The sequence below is a fragment of the Vicugna pacos genome, chromosome 10, assembly GCF_048564905.1.
Source record: "Vicugna pacos chromosome 10, VicPac4, whole genome shotgun sequence".
NCBI classification, from domain to species: domain Eukaryota; kingdom Metazoa; phylum Chordata; class Mammalia; order Artiodactyla; family Camelidae; genus Vicugna; species Vicugna pacos.
The window spans coordinates 67394027-67408042 of record NC_132996.1 but is presented as its reverse complement, the minus strand read 5'-3'; the positions used below and the strand labels follow the sequence as shown (position 1 = coordinate 67408042).

At 37.1% G+C, this 14016-nt stretch overlaps 1 protein-coding gene across 2 annotated transcripts in view; it reads left to right on the top strand.

Annotated features, from left to right (window-relative positions):
- The window catches only part of ATL3 (atlastin GTPase 3), a 42152-nt gene that overhangs the window by 14818 nt on the left and 13318 nt on the right, over positions 1–14016 (top strand). For both annotated transcript variants that reach the window (XM_072970173.1, XM_006216627.4), the window contains exons 4-8: positions 2212–2316; positions 3211–3261; positions 7916–7972; positions 8814–8906; positions 9778–9916. In XM_072970173.1, the coding sequence (XP_072826274.1) occupies positions 2212–2316; positions 3211–3261; positions 7916–7972; positions 8814–8906; positions 9778–9916 (445 nt within the window). The remainder of the gene's footprint in view (positions 1–2211; positions 2317–3210; positions 3262–7915; positions 7973–8813; positions 8907–9777; positions 9917–14016) is intronic.

The window sequence follows — 14016 nt, the reverse complement described above, 5'->3', positions numbered from 1 at the left end:
TGCCTTTTCATACACCTGTTGGCCGTTTTCATATCTTCTTTGAAGAAATGTTGATTCAAGTCCATTACCCATTTTAAAAACTGGATTATTATTATTGATTTTTGCTACTAGGTTTTAGAATAAGCATGTGTTTTCAGTTCTCCTGGGCATACACCTAGGAGTGGAGTTTTGGGGTCACTTGGCAATACCGAATCTAACCTTTCAGAAACAGCCAACCTGTTCCCCGAAGCGCCCTACGTTCTTACCAGCCATGCGGGAGGCTTCAGTCTTGCTACATCCTTGCCACACCTGATATTGTTCGTCTTTTTGGTTATAGTATGTGTGAAGTGGTATCTCTCATTGTGGCTTTGATTTGCGTTTGCATTTCCCTAATGACTAATGTTGTTAAGAATCTTCATGTAGCCGTTTGTATATTTTGTTAGGAGAAATGTCTGTTTAAATCAAATTCAAATCCAGTTTTTAGTTGCATTATTTGTCTTATTGTGGAGTTCTTTATATATTCTGGATACTAGACCCTCATCAGATATGTGATTTGCAATTATTTTCTTCCATTTTGTGGGTTGTCTTTTTGCTTTCTTCAGAGTATTCTTTGATACACCAAAGTTTTTAATTATGATGAGTTCCAATTTGCCTTTTTGGTTTGTTTGTGCTTTAAGTGTCGTATCTAAGAACCTACTGCTTTGGGGCAACAAAGATTTACATCTGTGTTTTCTCCTGTGAATTTTGTGGGTTTTGCTTTAATATTTAGGTATTTGATCCATTTCAGTTAGTTTTTGTACATGATGTGAGGTAGAATCCAACACCATTTTTTGGCACGTGGAACTTCACTTGCCCCAGCCATGGCTAAACTTTATTGGTCATTTAGTTTAACAGTGTCCTCTTCACAAAACAGCTAAAGTGTGGGTAGGATAAAATTGCCTTCTATGTGTGTCATTAGATGTTAGTGTATTCAGGCTAGAAACTTGAATTGATCTTTTTTTCTGCATAGTACTTTCTTTTGCTTGAATTTATATCATATCTGTTTGACCACAGTAGTGGGTTGGGTATATGAGAATAAACTCATAGGTATATAATGTGATTAATGAAACCTGATAATATAAAGTGATAATCTTATTTCTAAGAATGAAATTATTCTTTACCTTTTCTAAGTAATAAAATTTTTTTGTTTGTATTTGTTACCGTAAATCTTACTTAAAAGTGTTTTTGATTAGGGCATTTCTCTTCTTGGACTCAGTAGAGCTTCATGGAAAGCTTCTCTTCTGGCTTTTGCAAATAATATAGGTATTGGTAAAGAATCAGGCACTTGCTGATGAATTTACTAATTTTTCTGAACATATTAATTAAACCCTGTTCTCTTTTGGAACCAGTTATGCATGAGTTTGAAAAGTTTTGTTTTTTTAGTTACATGACTGAAAATTATAGCAAGTTGTATAAGGATAATAAGGTCTTATATCTTATTTAACATTTTGTATATAAATCTCACTTCTAAGGTGGGAATGAGTCATTAGGTTCTTTTCAGAAAGCCTGAGGCTTTATGAAGCCTAGTTACGTCGAGTGCAGGGATAGCCTAGATTCTCTTGCTTTCATTTGGCTTCTCTGGTATGCTCTTTCTTTCATAATGATTGAAATAAAATGTTCATTTTCTTTTATCAAACAACCAGAAAACCCTAGAGATTTGAGAGAAGAATACAGCCTTGCAGTTAAATGCCAAAAATATCCCAGGCCATATGTTTCATTTTTTTAGATTAAGCCTAAGTTTAAACCAAGTCAGTTAGTATTAAAAATTTTTTTTTCAACAACAAAAAACATCCAGATGACTGGTTTGGAAAGTGAGCCAGCTGGCTTCAACTTACAGCTGTTTTGATTGTTAGAGCAGTTTTCCCCTCCTTTCATATTGCTCTGTACACCTGTTTTATATCATCTCACCAGGTCAGAGCAGATAATCTTCTACAGCAAAATTCTCTAGTCAAAAAACAAGATGCCTAAATACTTACATTTATTTTAAAAAAAAAAAAATCTGTGAGTGGACCTGTACAGTTCAAACCTGTGTTGTTCAAGGGTCACCTGTAATTGTTCCTTTCTGATAGACCCTACAAGCAGGTGCTTAAGCCTCATTTAAATGTTATTTGCACTTTTAAATTTCTCCTTATGTTTTGCCCTTTTCACTTTAACATGTTTTGTTTGTGTTTTCTTTCTTTTTTTTTTTTGTAGGTTGCAGTTGTTCTGATGGATACCCAGGGGGCGTTTGACAGCCAGTCCACGGTGAAAGATTGTGCTACCATCTTTGCTCTAAGCACCATGACTAGTTCTGTTCAGGTAAAAGCCACTTGACTAGGAAAAAAGTTTGTAGAAGAAATAAAGAGAATACATCTAGTTTCAGTTATTGTTCTGTTATCAGAATTCCTATGGTGACATGTAAATGTTCTTTTTAGACTGCAAATGTAAGTTAAGCTCTTAGAAGCTCAAGAAGGAGCCTAAACCTTTATTTTCCCACTTCGGTCATAAATATGTACAAAATACTCCAAGAAAAGTCTGAAAAATGGACATTGAAATTAATTCAGTAACATTATATAGGAAATGTAGATTTGGTAAGAGTTTAAGAAAACTATATTTCATATTCAGACCGTATTTTTTTTTAAACCCACATAGACCATTTTAATAACAAGTGGTGTATAAAATACAATGTAGTGTAGACGTTATTTATATGTGGAATCTGGAAAACAAAACCAATGAACAAACATAACAAAACAGAAACAGAGTCATAGATACAGAGAGCAAGCAGGTGGTTGCCAGAGGGGAGTTGGGGGGGTGTGAGAAACAGGTGAGGAAGACTAAGAGGCACAAACTTCCAGTTACAAAATAAGTGAATCAGCAGTATGAAAGGTCCAGTGTTGGGTATATAGTTAATAATAATGTACTATCTTTGTACGGTGACAGATGATAACTTGACGTATCGTGGTGATCATTTTGTAATGTATAGAGATAATAAATCACTGTGTTGTACACCAGGAACTAACATGGTGGTGTAGGTCAATTTTACTTCAAAAACAAACTCATAGATAAAGAGATCAGATTTGTGGTCACCAGACAGACTTCATATTCTTACATGCAGACCTTTAATTGTACAAAGCTTCTGTTCAGTGCTTTAGGCTTATTTGGGATTCATTTGAAGTAAGGTAGAGTATATCAACCTGATTTTTTGTTTTCCAGATTTATAATTTGTCCCAGAACATTCAGGAAGATGATCTTCAACAGCTACAGGTATTTATTCCTCATAAAAATGTAAATATATCATTTAAAAGTTTTAAGACTTCACAACTGAGTAGTTTCAGCGAACGACTGAAATATAGAGGAAAGTTTTGAGTTCATGGTATCCTGCACTCTGTATCTGTTGCTGGGGTGGTCAGGGAAGGCCTTACTGAGTTGAGCAGGGAACCTAAGAAATTGGGTGGGTAAATCCTGCAGATATATCTGAGGGAAAGTGGTGCAGGGGAGGGAACAGCAGGAAGAAAGACCCTGAGGTGGAGTGTGCTTGGTGGGATCCAGGAACAGCGAGGGGGCCAGTGGGTGGGATTGGGCGGGTGAGACAGGAGGAGGCTCGTGCTGAAGTCAGAGAGATGTTCAGCTTCCGGTGTTCACTGCCATTGTAAGGACTTGGGCTTTTCCTCTGGGTAAGATGGGGCCATGTTTTGATCAGAGGGGTGGTACTATTTGACATTTTAAAAGGATCACCCTGGCTATTGTGTTCAGAATAGATTTTTAGAGGCACAAGGGTGCATTCAGTGAGACTGGTTATGAAGCTAATGTAATAATTCAGGTGAAATTAAATAAGTTAATATTTATAAAATGCATAGGATCATGTGCCTGAAAAATAGTACGTGTTTAATAACTGCTAGCCATTATTTATTGTACCTGTTACTACTACTGTTATTAGTCATTGTCTTCTCTTCTCCATAGCAGCAGTTTTTATATGTTTTTCCTGTAAAATCCTCTTTGTTGGATATTCCAGAGTTGAATGCAACCTGGCGTGCTTCTCTAATTCCACTCCTCCCGCTGACATTCAAGAAACATATGGGAGAGGGGAGAGTATAGCTCAGTGCCTGCTTATCATGCATGAGGTCCTGGGTTCAATCCCCAGTACCTCCACTAAAGACTAACTAAGTAAATAAACCTAATTGCCCCCCACCAAAAAAAGTTAAAAAAAATTTTAAAAATTATCAGAATATGAGTGAGTGAGGATGTGATTTATTATAGAGGTTACTTTGACTTAGTTCTAATTTATATTCCTTTAAAAAAACAAAGAAATAATTCCTAAATTTTGACTCTTAATGTTATTATTAACAATTACTTGTATTTCATAATTGGTGGTTCTATACCAGTGCCATGAAACATTTCCATCAAAACTTGAGTTTGACACCTTTTCACCTGAAATTTATTGCTTTCTAAGTGCCTTTCTTTCACAGTTTTTTTTTTTAAATGCCTAGCTTGTGTGAGACAGTGCACCAAGTGCTATAGATACAGCAGTGTTTGAGGCAGACGTGATTTTTTATGGATGTGCAGTCCAGTCAGTGAGAGAGGACCTAAATGAGTAGGCACAGGTGATGCATTAGTACTGCTGTAAGAGTGTACCGCAAAGGGTGGCTTAAAACAGTGGAAATGTATCATCTCACAGTTGTGGAAATTAGAAGTCAGAAATCAAGTGCTTGACAGGGCTACAGTCTCTCTGAAGCCTGCAGGGAGAATCCTTTCTTGCCTCTTGCTAGCTCCTGGTGGTTTGCTGGCAGTCCTTGGCTTTCCTCGGCTTGCAGCTGTAGCACTTGTCTCTGCCTCTGTCTTCATGTGGCTGTGCCAGTTTACATTCCCACCAAGAGTGGACAAGGAAGGACTCCCTTTTCTCCACATTCTTGCCAACTCTTGTCTGTTTGATAATAGCCATTCTAGCAGGTGTGAAGTGATAGCTCATTGTGGGTTTGATTTGCGTTTCTCTGATGACTTAATGATTTTGAGCATCTTTTCATGTACCTGTTGGCCATGTGTATGTCTTCTTTGGAAGAGTCTGTTTATATATATTCTCTGCCTAATTTGTATGAGCTCTTTTTATATTTTGGATATTAACCGCTTATCTGACGTATGATTTGCACATATTTTCTCCTGTTCAGTAGGTTACCATTTCATTGTGTTGGTGGTTTTTTTTAAGTCTTTGATCGATTTTGAGTTAATTTTTGTGTATGGTATAATATAGTTGTCCAGTTTCATTCTGTTGCGTATGGTTGTCCAGTTTTCCCAGCACCATTTATTGAAGAGGCTGTCCTTTCCCCATCGAATATTCTTGTCTCCTTTGTTGACCAACATTTGCTAGGATCTATTTCTGGACTTTCTGTTCTGTTCCATTGATCTATGCGTCTGGTTTTATACCAATACCATACTGTTGTGATTAGTATAGCTTTGTAATATAGTTTGAAATCGGCCTGGCAGTTTCTTTTCAACTCCTTTCTCAGTTGGATCCCATTTACTCTTTGATTTGTTTATTCTCTCTTTAATTTTATGTATTCTCCAGTAGCTTCCTGAGAAAGGCTGCATAGGAGATAACTTTTTTGAGGTCTAGTAAGTCTGATAAGATTTTAACTTTATCCTAGAATTATGGGAAAATTCTGTTAGGATTGAAGGCATTGCTTCGTTGCCTTCCAGCTCCCAGTGTCGCTGCTGAAGTCCCACACTATCTGATTCCTGATCCTTTGTATGCGACCTTTTTGTTTCTCTCTGAAGCTTTTAAGATCTTCTTACTCTTGGCATACATTTTCATGGTAATATACCTTAGTGTGGGCTTTTTCTTCATTCTTTGTATACTCATATCCTCAGAAAGATAAGATGTTGCAACTATTGCAACCAAGAAATAATAGCAAGATGCTGTTAAAAAGCAAGGTTCAGAAAACAAAAAAGAGCTCCAGGAAATTGAAACTATGACAGCAAGAAAGGAAAATTCAGTAGAGGAAGAATTAGAAGATAAATTGGAAAAAATTTCCCTAACAGGTTGAATAAAAAGACAGTGAGTAGAATTTGGTAGCAGAGTTGGCTCTGAAGCAGAGAGAGAAGGGAAGAAGAGAGAGGGAAGGGGAGGAGAGGAGAGGGAGAATGGAGGGCATAGAAAAATAGGAGCAGTTGAGGATCAATTCAGGAGAGATTTAATATGTTAATGGATATTTTAGTGAAAGAACCCAGAAAATGTAGGGAAAGAAGTTATAAAAGGAAATAGTATGAGATGATGCTCTAGAATTGAAGGACATGAGTTTTTGTCTTTCCTGCTAGAGGCTTTTCTCAAAGGTTGGTGGTCCTTGGCTATCTGTATTTAAGAGTGAGCTGCTAAAAATCTGACTCAGAGCTTTTGGTAAGAGATTGGGCCTTGTATACTGGTTTGGATTACAGTGAGATAATTGGGCAAGATTATTTAGTTATTTTGTTGCAGCCCCTAAGTGTCTGTATTTGCAGACTATTATCTTGGGCTGTCAGTTTCCCCAGAGAATTGTTTAAACTCTTGCCTGGTGGGTAGAAGCTTGCTGTGGCTCCAGCAGGCTGGGGAGTCTCACTGTTCCACATGTAGATTTTGACTAAAGTACCTATTCCAGTAAGGTAGGGGACTTATTCCCATCCTCAACTGAGTTTGGTTCAAAGTCTAAATTCTTTTTGGTTTATCTTCTCCAGATAGTACACTTCCCATCTTCTGTGGGGACAGGAAGAGGATTGGAGCCGGGGGAGCAGGATCGAGAATGTTGATTCTCTCTCCAAAACTTTCAACCCTTTTCTTAGTTACCAGCCCTGATCCCCCAACTCCTCCTTCAAGGTGACTGTGGCTTCTAATTTCTGAGCCCTTCAGGAACTCCGCCAAGAGACTGCTTATTTCTTGTTGGCCCCTGCCTTTTGCATATTTCTTAGTAGGGCCAAAACCCGAGACAGTTCTCATTTGTCTGTTTTATTTCCAGTGTTTTTGACAACTCATTTCTGCTGTCATATCATTTCTCATCCTCTTTATTCTGGGAGTTTGTAACTTTTAAAGTTCATGCTGCTCTACTTTTTAGTTAGGCTTCTTGAAGAAACAGAGGTAAATGTATGTGTAACCCTAACTTTAAAGAATTCATTCATTCAGTCATTTGGGTGGCACGTGTACCATGGGCTCAGTATGTACTGTTCTTGCTGCTGGAGGCCCAGTAGTGCACAAAACAAACATTACTGCCCTCATGGTGTTTAAATGCTAGTAGTGAGGACAGACTCTAATCAAGATAAGTAAAGATATAGTATGTTAGATAGTGAGACAGATGAAGGAGAAAAATTAGAAAGAGACATGGGGTAGGAAATATTGTGTGGAGAGCTGTAATCCTTTTAGGGAGATGACCACGAAAGGCTTCATTGAGGAGTCATTTGAGTAAAGACCCTAAGAAGTGAGGGAGCTGATTGTGTAGATATTTGGGGGAAGAACGTTGCAGGCAGAAGGAGGAGGCAGAACACAGGATCGGGCTTTTAAACTGAATGAGGTTGGAGGGTTTTGAACGGAGATGTGATGTGGTCTAAGTAACCTTATTTATAGCAGAGCTGCTGTGGCTGCTGTGTTGCAAATAGCCTGGGCGGGGGGAGGCAAGGGCTGATTCAGGGGGACCAGAGAGGAAGCTGTTGCAATATTCCAAGCCACATGGAAGTTGTGGGTAGTTGGATTTTGGGTTTGCTAATTGGAATGAGGAATGTGAGAGAGAGGAATAACCAAGTTTATTTTAAGGTTCATGACTCCTGTGGGCTTTTGAAACTGTAGAACTTCGGTCTCTTATAAGTAGTCTTCAGTCTGTTGAATGAATTCTTTGCTAAAAAATAGCTGTAGAAATACTTTATGTAACACTGCCTTACAAACCATAACTCTTCTTTTTTAAAGCTCTTCACAGAATATGGTCGGCTGGCGATGGATGAAATTTTTCAAAAACCCTTCCAGGTAGAATGTTAACTTATAAATATAAGTAATATCTTAACTATAAATGTAAGTCATATCTTTGTTTTAGTTTGGAGATGAACAAACTATAATCCACAGGCCAAATCTGGCCAGCTGCTTGTTTTTATATGACCTGTGAGTTAGGTAATTTTTTTTACATTTTTAAACATTTTTAAATGGTTGAAAAAAATCAAAAGAGGAATAATATTGATGACATGTGTAAATTATCTGAAATTTAAATGTCAGTGTCCATAGTGAAAAGTTTTTTTGGGACATGGCTACACTCATTTGTATTGTCCACGGCTGTTTCTTGCTACAACAGCCTAAAATATTTACTCTCTGGCCCTTTACAGAAAAAGTTTGCTGACCCCTGCTTTAACTGATTGTTTTATGAGAATGAGAATGTACAGTGACCTCAGTAATATTAGAGGATCTTTAAGTATTATTATTTATTTCAGTTTTCTTTTCTGACATTAACAGTAGGTCAAGTTTTTTGAGTAGCTAGTGCTGTATTGTTTTCTCATCTTTCACCACATTCCTCATACCTGCCTTTAGAGCAGATCCCGGAGTTTAAGATTTTCTCATCAGTCTCTTCTCATCTATCCCTTCCTGTTCACCCATGAGGAAAAATTATCAGATGGGGTATATTGACCTCACACATGGCTTATACTCGTCCTTCTACTGTTTGTAAGGTTTCTAAGACATTACAGAGTAGATAAATCCTTCAGCACATTTTTCTTGCCCCCTTTGAAGAAGCTGGCATTATGCAAAGAAGTATTTCAACTGTTATTTTGAAAATGCATTTATGCAGCATTATAATACATTCTGCTCTTTTCCTAAATAGACACTGATGTTTTTGGTTCGAGACTGGAGTTTCCCTTATGAGTACAACTATGGACTACAGGGAGGAATGTCATTTTTGGAAAAGCGTCTACAGGTAAATAGAAATATAATCTTATGAGGAGTTACCTAAAAGTAGTGATAACTTTCTTTCTTTCTTTCTTTTTTTTTAATATTGTTTACTTTTAATTTTGGGAGGAGGAGGTAGGTAAGTGGGTCTATTTATTTATTTTGTTTATTTAATGGAGGCACTGGGGATTGAACCCAGGACCTGTGCATGCTAAGCACGCATTCTACCACTGAGCTATCCCCTCCCCCGTGATAACTTTCGTATTTGCCTTTAGCTGTTGTATTTAAAGCAGATTATGGAAAATTAAATTAAGTGTGTTAAACACTTGGGAATATTAGCACACACTAATATTATTCATAGTAATATTAGAAAACCTGAGTATATAACACACAGGGATTAGAGAAGAACCCTGGGCAAAAGCCCAAAGCTTTGGTTACAATTTCTGTTTCACATTTTATATGAGGGTCTGTGTGCTTCTTTAGAATGTCACATTCAGAGCTTTAGTTCTGTTGTTCTTATTCGAATTTTTATTTGCTTTTCGTGTGGATATAATCAGGCTTAGCCTGTTCTCCAAAATTAAAACACAGAAGTCCTTTGTCAATACTGCTTACTGGTTAGATCCTACTTTGTGCCCACAAACCTTCCTTTGTTCTTCCTAAGTCTTGCACAATACTTTTTAAAAGAAACTCTTTAGTACCTGTTCTTTGGTAGCCATAGGAGCCAAGCCATAGTTAATCAAATGTATGCACTTACTGCTTCTTCAGGTTCTGGGTTTTCTCATTGGACAAGAACTGTGATCCATTAGAATTGTGAAGTCTTACTTCCTTTGTCCCATACCAGTGGTTACTGGTGAAGAGAAACAAATGCACTTTTGTAAATCGTTGGCCTTTGTTGGCAGGTGAAAGAACATCAACATGAAGAAATTCAGAATGTCCGAAATCACATTCACTCATGTTTCTCCAGTGTCACCTGTTTTCTCTTACCACATCCAGGACTGCAGGTGGCCACAAGCCCTGAGTTTGATGGGAAACTGAAAGGTGTGTTACAGATGATGTTATTTTATACATATGATTTTATCTTTGGAATTAAATAGTGATTAGAAAATATCAATTATGAATAGTGAATGCTTAAGAGAAATAGTGTGTTCTCTCTTTAGAAAGAATAGTATTTAGAGTCTAGTTCAGTTTTTGCTCCTGTCTTAGCTATAAAACTGATTTAGTTTCTCCATTTGAAATGATTGTGGTGTAATACCCATTAACGCTCTTTTTAGGAGAGTGGTTATGATTGGTTTACAAGAGATAAAAGTACTCAATAAAGGAGGATTTAGCATTAGTCAGCTCATATTTATGAAGTAAAATTAAATTCCCAAACAAAGGTAGCATGATCCCTAGTGTGGCTGTAGTTTTCATCTTAATTGTGATTATAGCAAAACCTCGTGCCGGGTCATGTGTTACTGTCAGCAAGTGCTGACTAGATGGTAGCTTAGGGAAATCAGAGGTGGGACTCTGGGGTTCCATTATCTTATTTTTCTTCTTTATTCACTGAGACCTTGAGTCATTTAATGGCTGGTCCTCAATTTACACGTGTTAAACTAAACACTTTTATTTATAAACGTACCTGAGCTTCTTAGGTTCCCAGTAAAGGAGAGATAATAATAGCTGCCGTTTCATTTTTAGAGGCCCTGCTGTGTTCCCAAATGTCAGGGTCTTCCAGCTGCCATAACAAGATGCCGTAGACTGGGTAGTTCATAAACAACAGAAGTTTGTTTCTCACAGTGCTGGAGTCTGGAAGTCCGAGGTGGTTGTGTGGGGGTTCTCTTTCTGGTCTCAAGACTTCTGGTTGTATCCTCACAAGGTGGAAGGGGCTGGGGAGCTCTGTGGGGTGTCTTTCATCAGGGCACTGATCCTGTTGTTGAGGGCTTCACCCTCATGACTGAATCACCCCCTACTGCTACCATCATCTTCAGGGGTTAGGATTTCAACATACGAGTTTTGGGGGGAACACAAACATTCAGACCGTAGCACCAATGCTATGCTAGTTACATTTATACTCAACGTTCCCAGTAATTCCATGAAGCTGATATTATTTCCTTTATCTTAAAAATGAAGAAACTGGGGGGAAGAAACAGAAAGACAGAAACTGGCTAAGGAAAGTTAAATAACTTGCTCAAACTACTCAGCTAGTAAGTAGTATGGCGGAGATTCACATCCAGATCCTTTTTGCCTCAAAGCCATACTGTGCTGAAATAAAAGTTCTGTTATATCGAGGAAATCATTTAGAGGAGATATACTGTTCAGTTATTAGAATTTTCCTTTCGCAGTGGAAAATTTTTATAGCCTCACATTAAAGATAAAATGCATCATTTTCAATTTGACTCAGTTGACTCAAGAAAGTTAATATATTTATTCAACTTAAGATTTACATTCCAGCTGGTCTTAATATTGCACAAGAAACTGAGTTTGAGAGACTTCACCTTTATTTTCTGTTTGTCACTTGTATGACATTTTTATGTGATTGACCGCTTTCCAGAGCAGGAAGTTTATACAGCCTTAGAAGGCTGTTGGCAATTGTTGGCAATTCAGAAATTCAAGGTCGGGGCCTGGCTTTGGAGAGACATCTGTTCAGGCAACACTGGTGCTAAAACTAATGCAGTTTCAAGTGACTTTCCTGAGTGGAGAGGAAGTTGAGTGTGTAGGTGATGTTTTTAGAGTTAATAACGCTCCATCATTAGACATACTTTTACCAAACCTAAACTCAGGTTCATTCATCACTGGTAGGGAAGGTGTCCAGTGGAAATCTTTACTGAGGATGTAGAGGAGGAGATGGGTTAGAGAGACTGCTTCCTTTCTTAGGTTATCGGGCGTAACTATACAAAATGACATTCTTCCATATAACTGAACATTTAAATATTTCAGAACATCCTGTTTTAAAATTCATTTTTATCATGTTATTCGAGAAAATAGGAAGAGCTTTTTAAAGTTCTATAACCCTGACTTTTGAAATTTGTATCACTTTTGGGTATGTGTATTGTATTAATTTCCTAGGGCTGCTGTAACAAAGTGCCACAAACTGGATGGCAGAAAAAAGTTTATTCCTTAACAGTTCAGGTGACCAGAATTCTGACATCACAATGTTGGCAGGGTGGGTTCCTTCTAGAGGTGCTGAGGGGGGAATCTGTCCTGTGCTTCTCTCATGGTGGTTGCTGGCAATCCTTGGCATTTAGTTTCATCACTTAGTCTGTCTCCAAGGTCACATGGCCACCTTCTCTGTGTGTTCACTCTTAAAAGGACATTACTCTTTGAATTTAGGTCCCACCCTAATCCAGTATGGTCTCAACTGGTTACATCTGTAAAGACTATTTTTAAATAGATCACATTTTGAGATTCTAGGTGGATGTGCATTTTGGAGTGAGGATTAGGGGACACTATTCAACCCAGTACACATATTTACAGATATGAATGGCTTATTACTAAAGATGTGTGTTAAGTTTCATATTTATTGTATTTATAAAATAGGGAACAAGCTCTGTATAGGCAACCTTTAATCTCATAATTATGTGCTGTCTGCTTCTCTCATCTGTGATTGAACTGTAAAACACATTTGTAGGGTTAAAATCTGCTGCTGCTCCATGCAAAAGCAAGTCCCAAAGGAAACACTACAAATGGTCAGTATATATTCATGAAAATATGTATGTGTAGCATAACAGCAATCAAGGAAGTGCAAATGTATTGGTACACATTTGTGTGGTCTTTATGTATTAGTATGAAATTTTAAAATGTTCACATCTTTTGATCTAGGATTTTACTTTTAGGAAATTATGCTAAGGAATTATCCATATATAAGTAGGTAAAACTATGTGGACAAGGATACTGCTGTGACATTATTGTAATAGCGAATAATTAGAAACAACCCAAATGTATGTTTTTGAGGAATTGGTTAAATTACGGTAATCTGCACAAAGGAATAAAAAGAAGTCATTTAAAAAGATAAGATAGATAGATGGCTCTATCATAGAAAGATGTCCATGGCTCTAACATAGAAAGATGTCCATGATATGTTATTAAATGTAAAAGGATTGCAAAGTGGCATATACTGTATGATCCTAATTATTTAAAAATACATATTTAAGAGGGGAGGGTATAGCTCAGTGGTAGAGCACATGCTTAGTGTGCATGAGGTCCTAGGTTCAATTCCTAGCACTTCCATTAAAATAAATAAATAAATAAATAAAAACCTAATCCCCCCCAAAAGTGAAACAATTAAAAAAAATATATTTATGAGGCTATTTTTAAAAGGAAAGATTTGAAAAATGAAAATTTCCTTTTTTGTTTCACTTTAAAATTATGTTAATAGTTTGCCCTTGTGTATCTATTTAGGGAAATACAGTTATTAGGAGAATTGTTCATGAATTCTTGTTCTGCACAGGTTTATGTACTTTTTAGCTTTGGAGATGGATATTTTGTAATTTTAGGGAATCTTTTAAACAACATATTTAAGAGTTTTGAGTGAAAAGTAAACTGGATGCTACATTGCAAATAGAAGGGGGTTTGTGAATATTTGGCAAGTGCTTGATTGAGAACCGTGTAAACATTATTGTGGGGGACCTGTAAGTAGAGCTGATACATTTCTCAGAGTTCAAAAAAATACCTAGACATGGTATTTTCTCAAGTATACACTTACGCAATGACTTGGTTGAGATCCTGCAGCCCTGCTCCTTATAACCTGGACAAGATGACATTACCTGAGTATGTTCAGGGTTAATCCATAAAAGGACCTTCATGTATTTTCTATAGAACATTTAAATTTAGTAAGAAACTGCATTCTGAAGCTATTTCTGCAGGTGTTCCCCTACATACTTCAGGGGTGGTTTTAATGATTTTATTTTATTTTTTAAAAGGATGACCATTTATTCAGAGGTGAACACCTGCTAAACACAACCTTAGTTTTGGTATAATTAGTGCTAAGCTGCTGCTTTCTGCAGTAGTTAGCTTGGAGATTAGCTCATTTTTGAGACCCCTTTTCATCAGACACAGGATGATTGTGTCATTACCATAAAGAAAACTGTCTTTTTACTGGAGCAGAGAGAACTAATACAGTGACTACTGAGTTGTTTAGCTAGAAATTAAACAGAAGAGTT